The sequence below is a fragment of the Dysidea avara genome, chromosome 4, assembly GCF_963678975.1.
Source record: "Dysidea avara chromosome 4, odDysAvar1.4, whole genome shotgun sequence".
NCBI lineage: Eukaryota > Metazoa > Porifera > Demospongiae > Dictyoceratida > Dysideidae > Dysidea > Dysidea avara.
The window spans coordinates 34,504,587-34,523,565 of NC_089275.1; the positions used below are offsets into that span (position 1 = coordinate 34,504,587).

General features: G+C 37.5%; 1 protein-coding gene across 1 annotated transcript; it reads left to right on the forward strand.

Moving 5' to 3' along the window:
- Nucleotides 1-907: 907 nt before the first annotated feature.
- Nucleotides 908-2,443, forward strand: LOC136253789 (uncharacterized). The gene is made up of 2 exons (XM_066046447.1): nucleotides 908-1,113; nucleotides 1,174-2,443. The coding sequence occupies exons 1-2, from the start codon at nucleotides 908-910 to the stop codon at nucleotides 2,441-2,443; spliced, it is 1,476 nt and encodes a 491-aa protein (XP_065902519.1).
- Nucleotides 2,444-18,979: the final 16,536 nt, after the last annotated feature.

The following is an 18,979-nucleotide window of genomic DNA, read 5'->3' on the forward strand; positions in this document are numbered from 1 at the left end:
TGATGACTTACCTGGAGGCACCACTGACCCTACAAAAGGTTTTGAATGTTATCAATTGGCTAAGGAACTTATGGAAAGGGAGGGTTTAATTTGAGAAAGTGGAGAACAAACAACCAGTCTTTATGGAAACAGATAAATGAAGCAGAAGGGGATGAAGGAGATGTCAATGGTGTTGTAAGAATTTTAGGGCTCAGTTGGGACACCGAAGTAGATTGTTTTGTCTTCCAGTTTGATGATTTAATTTCATTTGTTAACTCATTGCCACCAACAAAGAGGTCTCTTTTGAAGGTGTCAGCAAAGATTTTTGACCCGTTGGGTTTCCTCAGCCCCATTACAATTGGAGCGAAGATACTGTTTCAGCAGGTGTGTATTAGCAAGATAAAATGGGATCAATCATTGGATGGCGAAAGTTTAAGGAAATGGAATCAGCTGCCAAAGGAGTTTGAATGTTAGCAAAGGTGAAGATCCCTAGATGTTATGTGAATCGCAGTGAACAGCATGTTACTTATGAATTACATGGTTTCAGTAACACCTGTGAATGAGCGTATGCTGCTGTTGTATATCTCAGAATATGCTATGAAGGAGACAGTGTTGAAGTTAGTTTGTGGCCTCCAAGACATGTGTAGCCCCAATGAAAAAGCTGAGTATCCCTCAGTTAGAGTTTATGGGTGCTACTCTTTTAGCAAGATTGCTAAGTACAGTGAAGACAGTACTTCAGCCAACACTGGGTGAAATGAATTCTTATTGTTGGGTGGATTCATACACGGCCTTGTGTTGGATTAGGAATAACCGTTGCTGGAGACAATACGATTAGAAATTTGACAGACCAAGAATCTTGGAGATTCTGCCCAGGAAAGGAAAATCTGGCAGACTTACCTTCTCGCTCAGGTGGGGCCATGGATTTAAAATGAATAACAGAACGTGGTGGAATGGACCAAGCTTCCTTCAACAGGGGTCAGAGAACTGGCCTGATCTGCCTACCAGCTTTGATGTGGAAAGTGCTAATGCAGAACGTGTAAAGAACTCTACAACAATAGTTCACTCCTTGGTTACCACATCCAGACAAGTAGCAACACCCAACATTGATTTAGAAGCGATTATTTCACCAGAACGGTACAGTACAAGACTGAAGTTATTACGTGTTACTGCACTTGTTTTATGAATTGTGGACAGGGTAAAATCAAGCCAACGAAGTGAAGAGAATTTGACTGCTGAAGGCATTTCTAAAGCAAAGCAGATATGGACCAAGACAGTACGAATGCAGTGCTTCCCTCAGGAGTGGAAAGAATTAACAAAAGGTATAAAGGAAGTCAGAATGAAGCAAATAATCTTGTACCTAGACACTCAGGGAATAATCCGTTGCAAGGGAAGGCTTGGTGAATCATCACTCTCTGAAGGAGCCAACAATCCGATTTTGTTGCCAGCAAAACACAAGTACACAACTTCACTGATCTCAGAATATCACAAGGTCGTCCACCACAATGGGATAAGAGAAACATTGAATGCAATACGTCAGACATACTGGATTATACGAGGATGTGAGTCTGTCAAAAAGGTGATCAGAAGGTGTGTTCTATGTCTGAAGTTCGAAGGTAAACCCTATACCTCTTCAGTGCAACCTGATCTTCCTGGAGAGAGAGTAAGTGATGGACTGCCATTTATACACACAGGTGTAGATTTTGCTGGACGACTATATGTCCAATCTAACAGTCAGCAACGGAAGGTATATTTGTGTTTATATACGTGTGCTTCAACCAGGGCTGTCCATCTAGAGATAACTGAAGATCTTTCTGCTGTATCATTCCTTCAATCCTTTAGACGATTCACAAGTAGACGAGGGTTACCATCAACAATTCTTTCAGATAATGCAAAAACGTTTAAGTCTGCCTCTGCAGAAATTAAGAAGATTGTTAGATGTGAGGAAGTACAAACCTACATGGTGAATAATCAGATTCAATGGAAATTCATAGTGGAGAAGGCACCATGGTGGGGTGGTTTTTGGGAGAGGATGGTAGGAATCACGAAAAGATGTTTGAAGAAGACCATTGGCAGATCCACACTAACATTTGAGGAGTTACGGACCATTGTAGTTGAAATTGAAGGAACAATCAACAATCACCCTTTAACTTATATGTATGATGATGTAGAGGGAGTGTCACAACCGTTGACTCCAGCTCATTTGATCTATGGCCGACAGATAATAAAGGGCCCCAGTCAACGTCAATTTGAAATACCAAATGCAAACAAGTCGCTTACAAGAAGAGCAAAATATCAGTTTAAGTTGTTAAATGATTTCACACGACAGTGGCGAAGGGAATATCTGCTGGGTCTACGGGAACATAGTAATTGCAGCAGAGAAGGTCATGGACAGTCACGACGGACAACTGTTAAGCCAGGAGACATAGTTATTCTAAAGGATGACCTCACCCACCGGATTTGGTAGAAGCTGGCAAGAGTGGTGAAACTGATCACAGGAAGAGATGGACAGACCAGAGCAGCAAAGGTTCTCGTTTTGAATCAGGAGAAGAAAGCCTCAACTTTATGCAGACCTATACAGCACCTCATTCCCCTTGAGGTATCAATGGAACATTGACTGATCGATAGGACAATGAATTCTTTATGGTAGTGATAGTAACTTGATTACTTGGGGTAATCAACCCCTGGCAGTGCAGGAAACATTTAGAACATTTTTTGTAATGTAAGCTAAATTTAATGTATGATGTAATGTACCAGTCACGTGATAAAAAGAGTCCAGAGTAACCGCTAAATTCGTAACACTAATAGCTAAAGTACTCATACTAATCATATAAAACACTTGTAGTAAAGCTACATTTTTCTGTTATGTTTAGTCACAAACTCTTTGCATATTTGTTCAACATTCAGTGGGAAACTAAATCCTTGCATTGCTAACACTCCAAGGTTACCCAGTCTTTCATAACTCATAGTGGTGCACAACCATGAATGGATTTTCCTGAGATACAAGAAAAGGTCCTTTCTGCTTCAGTGCTTCCAATTAGTATTTTCGATATGCAGAGGAGTTCTCGTATATTGGGGAAGAATATAGGATTTGCATCTTCACTCAACAAATGAGTTATAGACTTATCCTTTAAAGTTGTGCAGAATTTGCTGCAGTGAGTTTTCAATCTTCAATTAAACCTTCTTGCCCACTTTCACTGTCACTGATGCTTTCATTAGTGGTTGGGGTTTCACTAACAGGCTTCTTTACTTGTTGAGCTTTAAGTTTTGATCCAAAATAAGACTTGGACATCTAGCAAATGGCATGTTCAATGCACTTTAATTGAAGTAAAACTTTCAGGTGTCACAATGTGGTTATGTTCATTTACAGCTGCAGTTGTTAACTGGACATCATAGCACAGCTGCCAACAATTTGCTAAGCTTTACTTATAATAGCTACTATAGCTATAGCATGTCATTTATCAGTGTTTCTTTAGGTTCAGTACAAGCGGCCAGCACAAAATTTACATTTATAGTTTCAGTCAAAATCACTTCCAGATTCAATCTCAGGAGAGCAATTTTCAAATTTTTTCCCTGGGGGGCATAGGCATGCCCCCAGACCCCTAGTAAGAGCATGCTTCGCATGCTGAGTGTGCTTTGTAGACTGAACCTATTAACACAAACACTTTGATAAATCCCAACTTAATTATATGGCAGTGCTCATTGTATAAAAAATTAGCAAAAGCATGCAACTAAGCCAGCCACCCCCTTTGATTTATTTCTGGATCAGCCCCTGTTCTTTGTTATATCCCCAGGTATATGAATATTCTTTGTATGTTATATGTAACACTTTATAGTCCATGTGTTTAGCTGTGTAAAATAAAGTACGGTTGTTGCGAGCGTAGTTGAGTTAGGCATCATGTTACAGTGTATGTAACTCAGAGTGATGATACCACACTATAGAAAGTATTACGTACTCTACTGTCTACACGATAAATGAACACAATTGCACAGTATTTTATTTGACAATTATTAGTTGTTTTGTTCTGGAAGCATATATTCAGCCTTGGCTGCTCAATGAATCAAGCTAATATTTCACATGCAAAGTATCCTAGCTGAGTACTGCTATGCCATTGAAACTCACACTGTACATTTGTTCTGCAATAGCAGGTGTCTGAAAAATGATAAGTGATTCATTACTTTAATTCCCATAAGAATAGGGTCTTACTATACATTGGACTGGACTTCTGGACTGGACTTCTGGACTGGAACGCTGAACTGGACAACTGGACTGAAATATTTTTATACATGCCATGGTTGGATTAAGTCTTGCTAGCTAAAGGAATTCATTCGCTGAATGCAAGCAGTGAAATAAACAAAAACTAAAGCACTTATTCACTCTTTACCCTTGCGAATAGTAATGCAGCTTGGCCATGAAAAGTTACAGAGTGAATGCAAATGTGATAAATTCTGTCACGGATAATAGTGTAGGACATCTAGTGCATGAAATTAGTCATGGCATGCAGTCATGCCGAAAAAACTCTTTAGTTGTGTGACGATTTTTTACATTGAAAGAAGTTTACCTAATTAAAACAGATTGTTCCAGGATGGACAGTTTAGCTTGCATATTTATCTCAAATTGTATGGCATCCCCCATGCTGATTCCCGATCACTTTATATCATTCAAAAATATAATTGGCCAGCAGTGCTACTAGCTGTACAAGGGTAAGTTACATAAAGTATTGCAGAGTAACAGTGAAATCCTTAGAAGAAAGTTTAGGCCATATTTAGATTTTTCAGTGGTGAATAGTATGTGTTGGTTATGCATGTGTGATGCAAAATTTAGGCTGTTTAGTGCTGTTGGCCCTTGTCTTATCAAACTGTTCATAGAACTGTTGGCTAGTTACTGAATTTTACAGGATTTATTGTAGTTAAATTTGCTATTGCTATTGTTTTTTTAAACTGACATACCAACAGAGTGTTAATTGGATGGCTGCAGGTTCAAGGTTGCCCAGGTCCGGTCATGGAGTTTTTCTGCTTTCTCCACCTTTTCAAACATACTTTTGTAACAATTTTAAACAGGCTGTAGGACCAGGTGTCCTACAGACCTTCAACACTTGTGCTGTAGAGCTTAATAAATAAAATAAAAACCCAAATTTGACACTTACTATAGCTTTTTTTCCTGCACAGCATACAGTAAAATCTATTAGGTTTGGCCATATTCCACTACTTGTATTTGACATTAGATAATGAATGTCCTCTGAAGGCATTTAGCTTAATAAATCCAATCACAGTATGCACAGTCAGTTCAGTGAATAGTTACCACCCAGGGAATATTTGCTTATAGTGATTGAGCTGGTATTACTATAGATCTGTTTTTGTGATTGGTATGTACAGGCATGTTTAAGGGCTTATCAGGTAACACTTAGAAATGCCATGGGATAGCTGAATGGTTGTTTTTTGTAAGCGTGGTCCAGAAGAGGATCTTCATTATGACAGTGTTGTAACATAGTACATTGTTTTATTGAAAGTAGTTATGTAGTTAATTTTCAACCAGCTTGTTTCAGTACTTTTTATCGATGTGTTATGGTCCCTACTCTAGTTGAAAATTCCAAATTTTTCTGTGTACTTGTTTACAGTATAAATCTCTTGGAGTAAGCAGTTTGTGAAAGGGAACATGTTCTCATAAAGTTTTAGCAAAGAAAACTTAGTGAATAGCAAATGTACTGCATGCATGCATAACTTTACATTGCCATTTCAAGTGTGGTCAGAATGATTACATGTATTTGGAAACAACTTCATACATGTGTTTTATGTGTATATCATTCACTAAATCCTCTGTCGTAATCCCTTCTCATTGCACACAACCATAGTGTCACAGATACACATGTCTAGTGTCACCATCATCATGTGCATGTACACTTACTATAGGAGTTTCTCTATTGTGTTCCTAATTAGTCTTAATAGCTATACCATTGTGGGTAGTAGCTTACCTTAGGTATAGAAAGACCTGAATTTTGATAGCTGTATCTTATTTCATTACTGGCTTGATATGAATGTGTAGCTATTGTGCCCACTAAAATTATTTAAATACTCATAGCACTTGGTTTGAAATGGCTGCGTTGCTTGGAGTGTCATAGGCTTAAATTTGATTAGACCTTGTTTGTGTGTTTGGGATACTCTATCAGTTATGGAACTGATCATTTTCATGACTTTTGTGTTTCTTGTAAGGTGTGCTGATAATGGCTTCCCTTCCTTAAGTGTTTCTTATAATGGGTAGTGGATCTGTTATTTCCTTATACTGTGACATTATTTATCTATGTGATTAATTTTGTGGTAATGACTTTAGTGTGTGATGTCTAAGGGAAGATATAGAAGGGGTATTCGCACTGTCGCTATAAACCGCTTTCAAACCAGCCGTTTAGCTAGCTAATTCGCTCGCACTTAAAGTGTTTTATTATAAACTAGTTATTTTCAACTCACCTTCTGATGTGATTTGAACCACCTCAAACCGCTTTGAAACAATCCACTTTACTCAGCTATCAACTAAACGTCTATTAAGTATTATCCCACTAAGGACTCAGTCGTAGCGCCGTGTCCTGTACCTGATTAGTCTCGCTCGCCTTTGTCTCAGGTAGCGTGAAACACGCTTCTACCCGGCTAGTTCCTTTTGTTTTAAACTTCTAGACTCTTCGCCGCTTTCCAATGCATTCTTAACCAGAAAACATCGCCAAAATTAACAACTCCATTCCGCTAAAGTCACCTAACTATTAGAACAAAATTAATAATTATTATAAGCGCTTTCTGTTTTAAAGTAGCCGGTTTATCTTTTTGCTGGTGTGAACGCGTGAAGAATGTGAAGCGGTTTGAAAACAGTATGGATCGAACCAACTTGATGAAAGCGGTTCAAGTGCAAACACCACTAGAGATTGTAATGTAGAGATTGTGTGCTTGTAATGATATGTTTTTGTGGCTACAGCAACTAGCTATTCCTTTGTACTGTATGTGTACTTTCATACACATTAAGTTTACATACATGCACTGCACTATTAATTCCAATTACAGCTGAAAATTGATTATAGGAGTGTAGGTATCTGACTACTTAAAGAGAGATTTACACTGAACATTTGCATGGTGATGAATGTGCAGCCTTCTTTAAAATGTACAATATGAGAATTATCAAGTAAGAGCAATGTTACCAAAAGCATTTGCACTGCACACATGACCTTTTTCACAGCTGTTCTGAAATTTCTTTTAAAGAAATCAGTGCTACAAGTGCCACATTAAAGTCATAATTAATTTAATACAGTGTACTATGGCTAGTCATGGCATGGTTTATAGATATGCATGTGTTTTTTCCTGAATTTTTCCTTTGGTATTAGGTAGCTTCATGGTAAGTGCATCTGAGTATGTACATGAAATATGTGGTGAAGAATATGGTAAAAATCAAACTATGTGGTTTGCTGTGTGATCATGACCTGTGTTATCATGACCTGTGTTGTTTTAACTGAATCACTACACACCTGTATGTAATGTACAAACAGGAAGTGCATCTATGTACGTGCTTGTGCAAATATTAGTAACTCCTACTGTTACAGTGTATGTCACGTTTTCTGACATTAGTCAATCTGCCACTCTAATCTCCTATACGTATATAGTAATCTATTAAGAGCTGTGCATGTGTGCTATTATAAGCTCCAGTGGCATAGCCAGAATCCTGAGGGGGTTTGGCTTTATTTAAAGTAGACTGTCTGTGTGCTTCCCCTGCTTCCCAGTTTTTGAGACATGTGCATAGCATGTTTCCTTATGCAACATGTGTTCCGTGTGCTCTAACTATCACTGCTGTATATGCAGCTTAAAGATACCATAAGACTATTGTAACATTAATATACTAGCTAATTTTTACTTTGAGGGCTGATGTCAATATTCCAGTGCATTGTTCTCCATATCAGAGTCCCTTTGGATGTTCAGTAAAGCTTCTTCAAACAAACATTATTCTTGACTCTCCTCTTGACAATCAATGATCAATGTAATATTTTGATTTGTTTATTACTACTGTTGGCTAAGTAATCACAGCATATGTATGTACTTAGTATGTAGTATATAATTTTTTGTCAGTAGTTTAGTTAGGTTGTCATCTGAGTTTAAGTGGTCCAAAATAACAAGGTCTAGTATACTTACTATACTCGTGGGGGTATTGTAATAAATCTAAATCCTATGATAAGACTATATAGCTACACTTCTTTTACTTCAGACTTATTGTTCCAGTTATGCATGTACTGTGTGCTAGTGATCAAGCTCCAGGACTTTGCAATCAGTGAGATACAGGTACCGTATGTCCATGTATGGCACAGAATTAGGTGGCAGTCAAATAAACTCATTAGCTACACCAGTTGACTTCTGAAACTAACTCAAGTTCATATAAAATGACATTTACAATATACAAGTAGGACCAGGCAATGTGTAATGAATCAACAAAGGTTGTCGACATGTAATAAATCTCAAAAAATGTCTCTTTTCCACTGTACTCCACTCCAGCACCAGGAACTGGAGTACTTTGCTTGCTCAACTTTAGACACCACACCTTCAATAGTAGCTATGCTTGAGCAGTGCCACTACTGATTTTAAAATTATGGGCTTAAACACAATTTTTGAGTATTGAGTGAGTAGTAATCAAGCTTGAATAGTGGCTACATCAATTTCTTATAATAAATGCCATGGTGTTTAACTAAGTAAATACAGTATATGTATCTACAGTATAGATCTTTAGAGTACATCTGGAGTAAGCAGTTTGTTGATGGAACCATTTTGTCATAAAAATTTGGCAAGGAAAACTTAAATGTACTGTACATGAATAACTTTACATCACCATTTGTGGTCAGAATGATTATATGTATTCAATCATGCGTCCTTACGTATCATATTATTATAATATATCATTCACTAAGTCTTCTGCCATAATTTCTTCTCAATACACACAACATTAGTGGCACAGTCTAAGTTTGCTGTCACCATTAACATGTACATGTACACTTACTATGGGAGTTTCTCTATTGTGTTCCTAATTGGGATAATGTTAATAGCTATACCATTGTAGGTAGTAGCTTGCCTTAGGTAGAAAGGCATGAATTTTGTTAGCTGTATCTTATTTCATTACTGCATGGCTTGATATGAATCACTGTTAAAACTAAGATGGTCATAGCACATGTACACTTAACCAGCAGCACACCATTAGGGTGCAGGCACACTTTCATAATATGGTGTGTGAAGCACACAAGACAAGTAGTGTGACTAGGTGTACATGACACCAAGATTTGTAAATGAAAAACCATCTTCCACTATTATAGATGATTCTAGTGTTAAAAATGACGTATTCTGTGGCATCCTTTGCAAAGCATCAATTTAAATGTTTTAAATATTACAATAAACTCATTTTGTGCTAAGCAATTACACAGACAGTTCAAATTGATGAACAAAGCTGGTATGTTTGTATCAACAAAACTAATTTCCTTTAGTTCATAGAATTTTCATTAGATAAAACACATTCAAACATTTCATCAGAAACCAGACAACAAAAGAGATGAAAATATTGTGCACTGATGATCAGTGGGATCCAGAACATATCTTAGGGTAGAATATGTAATCCTTAGTTGAGCGAAATTAAAACCCACAATCACTGAAACTCGAGGCTTGGTGATATAGGTTTCATACTGGTGTAAAAATAATTTTCAAAAATTAAAACATGAGAATAGAGATTGCTGAAAAAGTAAAGAAACAACAAGCCAGCATGTTAAACACAGAGAGATCTGTATTTGGACTCAATGGATACAGTATAGCTAGAGACTAAGGAAAATGAGTAGTTTTATATAATAGGGGCAGATAAGTACTGACAATAATCAGTAAGCACTGAGAATGCTTCTGTGTAAATGTCTATTTGAGTCCAAATAGAGATCTCTGTGTGTTTAACATGCTGGCTTGTTGAGCCTTGTTTCGTTACTTTTTTCAATGATCTCTATTCCCATGTTTTAATTTTTGAAAATTATTTTTACACTAGTTTCTATTTACTTTTTATAAATCCATTTATGGATAACTAACATGATAATAAGAGGTGCTGGTGTGCTTGATATTACACAGTACTAAACATGTATATCAAGTTAGTCATCATGTACAGTTACAGTAGCTATTAAGTAGCCAGCTAATATTATCAGAGTTAGCAAATATGTTTCCATACTATTGAATGTACTTTGTACTATACAGATTTGACATATCCAACTATAGGCAGTGTATAACATGCTGTGGTCAGTAATAGTATGGCTTCTGATTTGTGCAGCTGTGAGATCACAATTAATTCAAAGGAAATGATATAAGGTTTCCAAATGAACTTACTAACATGAATAGATTGGATACTTATTACCATAATTAACACGTTGGTTATCCTTGGTTACCCTTGCAGAATCTAAGTCAGAAGATCAATGGCTAAGTGAACCTACAAGAAGCAAAATTGTTTGAGAATGGGTGTTATCATTGTAATATGCATTTTAAAATAGGTCATGGATATGAAGAAAGACATAGGAAGGAAAGTTATGTAGTTTTTATCCCCAAAAAGTACTCACATTTTGCTCTAGCCCTGTGAGAAAAAATAATAAGATGAACAAAATAGCTCAAAATGGCAGATTTCAGTTCTTTAAAAAAAAGTACTTTTATCAAGTCCTTTTGACTTCATGTTTTCTAGTGGACCTAAACTAAATTAACTTCTAAGGCTTCTTTTGAGGTTGGAAAAGGTTTCTAAGGTAGTGTTTAGTTAAGAGTTCTACCGTATAGCTGGTAATTTTCGAAAGGTTTTTATTTTCGGATATTTCGAAGAGGCCCTTCTCTTCGAAAATAAATTCCCACGTTTGGTTGTTTTTCGAAAATAAATTCCCACAAGTGAAAGCAACCGCCCAACTTTCGGTGATTTGTTCATGTATTCCTCAAGTTTTAGCTCAATATTGCTGATGATAATGGGTAAACTGTATCATTACTGTATCATTACTGTACCAATAACCAGAAAACAGGCGATCCAGAATGAGAATGCCATCTGCGCTAGAATCTATGGTGATTAGGATACTATGAGCTAGCTATGATCGAGCACAATCATGCCAGTGAGTTCACTCCACCCGAGACTTCCTCAGTCTTCTCTCCAGTGCACAGGAATGGGGATTATTCTATCAGTAAGTCAGTTTTCGGCAAACATTCACGCATCTTCATAATTTGTGACACGCATTTCCGTTATTTGAATTCCATCCGGACTTTGAAATATGCACTCTTCGAAATTAAAATCTTTCAAAATTCAGATTTTCTTCTTGTACAAAAATTTCTGTTTCCAAAATAACCCGCTATACGGTATTAGGATTTTGGAAAAAATATAGGCGATCTCTATTATGAACCACTACCGTGGTTCATGATACATTTTGAAAACAATGTTTAAGTAGAGATTTGGAAGCAGTGAGTTACTGACTGACTAGTAGTGTTGTGTACTGTTGGTAGATTGTTGACATTCCAGGAATGTAACACCAATTGTGAAACTGTAGATGATGCAGCATTTCACAATTATAATACTATGATGAGCGTTTGATTTGGGACATCGGAAACACCTGAAACTGAAAAACTTAAACTGAAAAACTAAAATTGGCCAAAACTTCATATTAACAGGTACCTCTTAACAAAGACCACCTCTGTAATAAGACTACCAGTATAATAATACTGCCTCTCAAGTATGTCCAACAAATATGGCTAAGGTGTACTCATAATGTAATCATACACTGACACTACGATAGTAGTGTACCACAAAGGAGTAGGTGTGGTCCACAAAATAACATCACCCAAAAACCAGCTTCAATTTTCCCTGACGTCGATGAGACAGTATTATTGGTTAGGTAAAACTAAGCCCAAACAAGTTCAGATTGACCCGAAATGCTTTTAAGTCGCTATGGAATTTTTAAAAAAAACTTTATTTAATGGAATTTTCTACTGACTGACTGACTGACTGATAGGCAAGCATAACTCGATAATGGCTAAGGCTACGGGCTTGATTTTTTACTGTTCGACGTCACTTCAGCCTAAGAGGTGCCTTTTGGCATACCACATTTGCATAGTGATGAATGTACAGCCTTCTTTAAAATGTACAATAACTTTGAGAATTGTCAAGTTATAGAAATCTTACCATATAATGTATAAAGCATTTACACTGCACATGTCACTTTTTTCCCAGCTTGGCTGTAATCGGCATTAATAGTGCATGTATGCTAACTCAAAGTGTATAAAATGCACATACTATAGCATAATTGCTGTAGCCACAAAACACGCCATCTGCTGTCATTATACACAGACAACCTCTGAATCCATTACAGAGCCATGATCTTCTCTCTCTCTCTCTCTTTCTCTCTTAGGTGTCTATTGCATATCACACACTAAAGTCATTACCACAGATCACACGGATGAATAACATTATGTAAATACAGTACAAGGAAGTAAGAAACTTACCCTACTAATTCCAGATCCATTACCCACTGAATAATAAGAAACACTTTAGGAAGGGAAGCCATTATCAGCGTACTTTACAAGAAACACCTGTAACTGATAGAGCATGCACCATCATCGCTTGTGTAGTGCATGACCACATAATTTCTCAAGTGTTTCATCTATATGTGTTCAGTTTGTCATTTAATATTCATTTGGTTGTGTTGGGAATTTTCTCCAGAAATATCCCATATACACAAACAAGGTCTAATCAAATTAAAGTCTATGACACTCCAAGCAACACACACAGCCATTTTAAGCCAGTTGCTATGTGTATTAAATTTTAATGGCTTTTAGCAGGAAAATTGAATCATATACCAATAGTTTACACATTCACAGGAAATACAGTTGTGGTCACAACACACTAACTCAGGTGTGATATTGTTGTCCAAACTGGCACATTCCTTACAAGAGTAGTATACACATGACCAATATCAGTTTTTCAGTTTAAGTTTTTCAATTTTAGCTGTTTCCAATGTCCCAGTTGATTTTGCTGTCACAAGCTACCCTTCCACTCCTACTTTATTCAGCTGTACATGTATGGTCACACTATTATTAGTGTGTCCATACAGTATATTATTAGTGTGACTAATAATAGTATTAGTCACACTAATAATAGTGTGATCATACATGTACAGCTGAAAAAAGTAGGAGTGGAAGTATATACCAATAGTTTACACATTCACAGGAAATACAGTTGTGGTCACAACACACTAACTCGGGTGTGATATTGTTGTCCAAACTGGTACATTCCTTACAACAGTAGTATGCACATGACCAATATTAGTTTTTGCCACTGACTAATATACTATTAGTCACACTAATAATATACTGTATGGTCACACTAATAATAGTGTGACCATACATGTACAGCTGAAAAAAGTAGGAGTGGAAGGGTAGCTTGTGACAGCAAAATCAACTGGGACATTGGAAACAGCTAAAATTGAAAAACTGAAACTGAAAAACTAATATTGCTTCATATAACAGGTACAGTGTACCTCTTAACAAAGATCACCTCTGTAATAAGACCACCTGTATAATAAGATCACCTCTAATAAGACCACCTCATTATAGTAGTTATGTCAAGTAGGTCCAACAAATGTGGCTAAGGTGTACTCATAATGTAATAAAGTATCAATCAATCAATCAATCAGTCAGTACTTAAAAGTTAAAATGACAGCTGCAGGATTGTACAAAAGGATATACTATCTTACCATGCCAAGGCCTAAAGTCCATGGTCATGTCACAAATGAAAATGGAACAACTGTATGCATAATTACCTCTGAAGTAATAATGGATTTCTCATGAATTGTGCATGATTTACGTAAGAGTTGCATAGTTAGCTAAATAATGATCTTGGACTTTGTAATAGTTAATCAAATCAAAAACAGCCAAGCAGTAAAAAAAGGAGTGTGGCCCTTGAAAAGGCTATGGTGAAAAAAGATGTGAAATCCAAGGTGGCGGCCAAGAAATGGCTGTGATGGTAGGTTAATGGTAAAAATTTTAATAACGACAATTCAGGTGAATTTGGTGCCGCTTGGTCAATTGGCACAAAATTCACCAGAATTGTCGTTATTAAAATTTTTACCATTAACCTACCATCACAGCTATTTCTTGGCCGCCACCTTGGATTTCACATCTTTTTTCACCATAGCCTTTTCAAGGGCCGCACTCCTTTTTATACAGCTTGGCTGTTTTTGATTAGATTTCACTTCTTTTTGTATTTGTATACCCCAAAGCCGGCCTATGGCCAGCTTTGGGACTTTTTAACCTATATATTTTTCTTTACCACAGGAAAAAGAAAAAGCAGATTTTATAAATACTTTAACTCATTCTGATTTTATCAGTAAATGTACAAATTATATATATAATGCATATATCAAGAGTTCATTATATATTATGAACTCTTGCATATATTTATTACATGTCAATTAATCCCCACAGGATAATTTGCAGCTGATCTCTCTACTGGGTGACTTGAAATGTAGCTGAACTCTCTACAGGGTGATCTGCTTGTATGTAGATGAGCTCTTTACAGGATTCTCTCTACAGGGTGACTTGACTCTAGCTGAACTCTCTGCAGGGCTATCTGTTTGTAGTTGAATTCTCTACAGGGTGATTTATTTGCAGCTGAACTGTCTACAAGGTAACTTCTTCTAGCTGATCTATCTACAGGGTGACTTGTTTCTAGCTGGTCTCTCTACAGGGAGATTTGTTTGTAGCTGAATTCTCTACAGAGTGATTTGTTTGCAGCTGAACCCTCTACATGGTGGTTGCTTTAATTTGTAGCTGAACTCTCTAAAAGGTGACTTCTTATAGCTGAACTCTCTACAGGGTGATCTTTTCATAGCTGAACTCTCTACAGGATGATTTGTTTGCAGCTGAACTCTCTACATGATGATTTCTTTGTAGCTGAACTCTCTACAGGGTGATTTGTTTGTAGCTGAAATCCCTACAGGTGATTTGTTTGTAGCTGAACTCGCTACAAGGTGATACTTCTAGGTGATCTCTCTTGCAGCTGAACTCTCTACAATGTGACTTCTTCTAGCTGAACTCTCTACAGGGTGACTTGTTTCTAGCTGATCTCTCTACATGGTGACTTGTTTCTAGCAGAACTCTCTACAGGTGATTTGTTTGCAGCTGAACTCTCTACATGGTGGTTTCTTTGTAGCGGAACTCTCTACAAGGTAACTTCTTCTAGCTGAGTTCTCTACAGGGTGTTTGTTTGCAGCTGAATTCTCTACGTGGTGGTTTCTTTATAGCTGAACTCTCTACAAGGTGACTTCTTCTAGCTGATCTCTCTACAGGGTGATTTGTTTGTAGCTGAACTCTCTACAAGGTGATACTTCTAGGTGATCTCTCTACAGGATGACTTGTTTTTAACTGAACTCTCAACAGGGTGATCTGTTCATAGCTGAACTTTCTACTGGGTGATTTGTTTGCAGCTGAACTCTCTACATGGTGGTTTCTTTGTAGCTGAACTCTCTACAAGGTAATTTCTTCTAGCTGAACTCTCTACAGGGTGACTTGTTTCTAGCTGATCTCTCTGCAGGGTGATCTGTTCATAGCTGAACTTTCTACAGGGTGATTTGATTGCAGCTGAACTCTCTACATGGTAGTTTCTTCGTAGCTGAATTCTCTACAATGTGACTTCTTCTAGCTGAACTCTCTACAAGGTGACTTGTTTTCTAGCTGATCTCTCTACAGGGTGACTTGTTTCTAGCTGAACTCTCTACAGGTGATTTTTTTGTAGCTGAACTCTCTACATGATGGTTTTGTTGTAGCTGAACTCTCTACAAGGTAACTTCTTCTAGCTGATCTTTTTACAGGGAATATTTGTTTGTAGCCGAGTTCTCTACAGGGTGATTTGTTTGCAGCTGAACTCTCTACATGGGAGTTTCATTGTAACTGAACTCTCTACAATGTGACTTCTTCTAGCTGAACTCTCTACAGGGTGACTTGTTTCTAGCTGATCTCTCTACAGGGTGACTTGTTTCTAGCTGAACTCTCTACAGGTGATTTGTTTGCAGCTGAACTCTGGTTCCTTTGCAGCTGAACTCTCTACAAGGTAACTTCTTCTAGCTGATCTTTCTACAGGGTGATTTGTTTGTAGCTGAATTCTCTACAGGGTGATTTATTTGCAGCTGAACTCTCTACAAGGTGACTTCTTCTAGCTGAACTCTCTACAAGGTGACTTGTTTCTAGCTGATCTCTCTACAGGGTGACTTGTTTCTAGCTGAACTCTCTACAGGTGATTTGTTTGCAGCTGAACTCTCTACAAGGTAACTTCTTCTACCTGATCTTTCTACAGGGTGTAGTTGAATTCTCTACAGGGTGACTTGTTTCTAGCTGATCTCTGTACAGGGTGACTTGTTCCTGCTGAACTCTCAACAGGTGATTTGTTTGCAGCTGAACTCTCTTACATGGTGGTTTCTTTGTAGCTGAACTCTCTACAAGGTTACTTGATCTCTCTACAACATGACTTGTTTCTAACTGAACTCTCTACAGTGTGATCTGTTCATAGCGGAACTTTCTACTGGGTGATTTGTTTGTAGCTGAACACTTTGCATGATTGTTTCTTTCTAACTGAACTCTCTACAAGGTAACTTCTTCTAGCTGATCTCTCTACAGGGCAATTTGTTTGAGCTGAACTCTCTACATGATGGTTTCTTTGTAGCTGAACTCTCTATTAGGTACCTTCTTCTGGCTGATCTGACTACAGGGTGACTTGTTTGTAACTGAATTCCCTACAGAATAATTTGCAATGTAATATAATTGAGTAAATTATAAATGCAGCTGAATGCTTTATTAGGGTGACTGTTCTATTAGAGTATCTCGATCTCGCATTTGCTACACGTAGTTGCCTTTCGAATCATAACTCAGTGGTTTGTAATCCAATTCTTCTGTACTACTTCAAGGACTTTCTATGATGATTATTCCAGCTACATACTGATTTAAGCTCATTGCTCTAAGCGGTTTGCCTGATAGACACGAAAACTAATAGTTTTTTATTCATAAAAATCGATCGCGTAATTTTGACACAGGTCGGGTTTTGTGTCATATCTCCGTGGTCTTTATCCCGATTCCTTTCAAACCACAAAAAGGCACTCCTACGATGGTTGCTCCATCTACATAGCAATTTTCAACTGAATCCTCAAAGGAGTTTACCCTGTAGGCGTGACAGACCTTCGACCTTATTTACGCAACTAATCGGTCATAATTCCGTGAATGTTCATCGGATTCCTACCAAAGTTGGTACACAGATCCGCCTTAATGAGCCCTTTAAGTGTGCCAAATTTCAGCCCGATCCGAGCACGCATTCGTGTTTTATGGCGGATTTTGCGAAGTGTGCGAAATGAAGAAGAAGAAAAAACGAAGAAATTAAAACGAAATTTTGTTCACTCGTATCTCGGAAATGGCTAGAGCGATTTTCTTCAAATGTGGTGTGTAGATTCCCCTTACTGGCTGGCACCTCTCTAGCAAATTTGGTTTCAATCGGGTAAGGGATCACAGAGCTACATAGGTGTGAAAATTGCGTTTTCTTTCTTCCTGTTAATATACTCACGGGTGGCACGCCGGCTTCTTGGGCCGCACGACACACTACCATGTGTCTTGATAGGCATCTTCGAGAATTTAAAAACCTGAGGTGATGTCAATAATTACTTACACCTTAGTAATTATTGATGTCACGCAGGTTTTCAAATCTTCAAAGATGCCTATTACGAGTGCCTACCTATTATCAAGACATAAAGTCCAATACACAACTCCTAAATCATGCACAATTCATGAGAAATCCATTATCAAATCCATCAGCGGAGTAAGTTAATGCATGCAATTGCTCCATTTTTATTATTTGTGACATTACAATGGGTATTATCTTACCGTGCCATGGTCTTGGCATGGTAAGATAGTATAATGTATAATGTCAAGTAGGCCCTTTTGTACAACCCTGCAGCTGTCATTTCAACTTTTAAATACTGACTATTGATTGATGCTTTACAAGAACATAGAAAAATGTGGAATTTTCACTGACCATAACACATCGATAAAAAGTATGAAACAAAAGCTGGAGTAGTGGATGTCACAGTAAAACACTAAGAAGTGTTCTGTCCCACTGAAGACATACATCAAAGTAAACAACTGGGAGTATATGGTAGATAAACCCCAGTGCATGGTGGTTAAACCCCAGTACATATGTGACCGGATTTGCGAAAAGGTACCTTTTTCACACATTTGACATACCAGCAAACGAAATGTCATAACTGTTGACTCCGTGCACTGATTGACTTTCTTTTGGTATCAAAACGTAGCCACATAATGTAGGCATACTCATGGAAAATTACAAACACATGCTTGCAATGATACAAAAGTTACAAAGTTTGAAAGTTGAAAAAATGGGTCAAATTTTATGTGTGAAAAAGGTACCTTTTTGCAAATCCGGTCACATATATGGAAATTACACATTTAAGTTAAAAGAAGTGCAATCAAAGCAAGCTGAAACCATACACACCATAAGTTCAGCAAAATTTGAAGCCATACACACTATGAAACTACATGTTCAGTAAAAAAATTATAGAACTTTGCATGGGCGAGATCAAAGAAAAATGTGTACTTTAAATTTCATAAAGTACACTCTCAGCCGGCCAACTTCTTCATCGACCACAAAGAGTGCTTTATTGCACCGCAAAGAGTGCTTTATTGAACGAATAAAGCATTCTTTGCGGTGCAATAAAGCACTCTTTGTGGACAATAAAGCACAGTTTCCCACTGCCTTAGTGTAGGCTAATAGCCTACGGGGCTCGCGCCAGTACGACTAATCACCCAAGCTGGTGAATGCTGATAGCCTCACCGCGCTGAGTGATCAATCACTCCAGCCAATACGATTTCTACCACTGGATTGCTTTTATAGACATACCTAAATGCTTCAATTATGGGTGGCAGAAGGTAACGCTGCTGTTACGTTTGT

What these genes read in the sequence shown, in the direction of transcription:
- LOC136253789 (XM_066046447.1), top strand. Translation starts at nt 908, where the DNA reads ATGAATAACAGAACGTGGTGGAATGGACCAAGCTTCCTTCAACAGGGG. An exon ending in GCGATTATTTCACCAGAACG is followed by an intron (nt 1,114 to 1,173) that starts GTACAGTACAAG and finishes AATTGTGGACAG; the next exon opens with GGTAAAATCAAGCCAACGAA.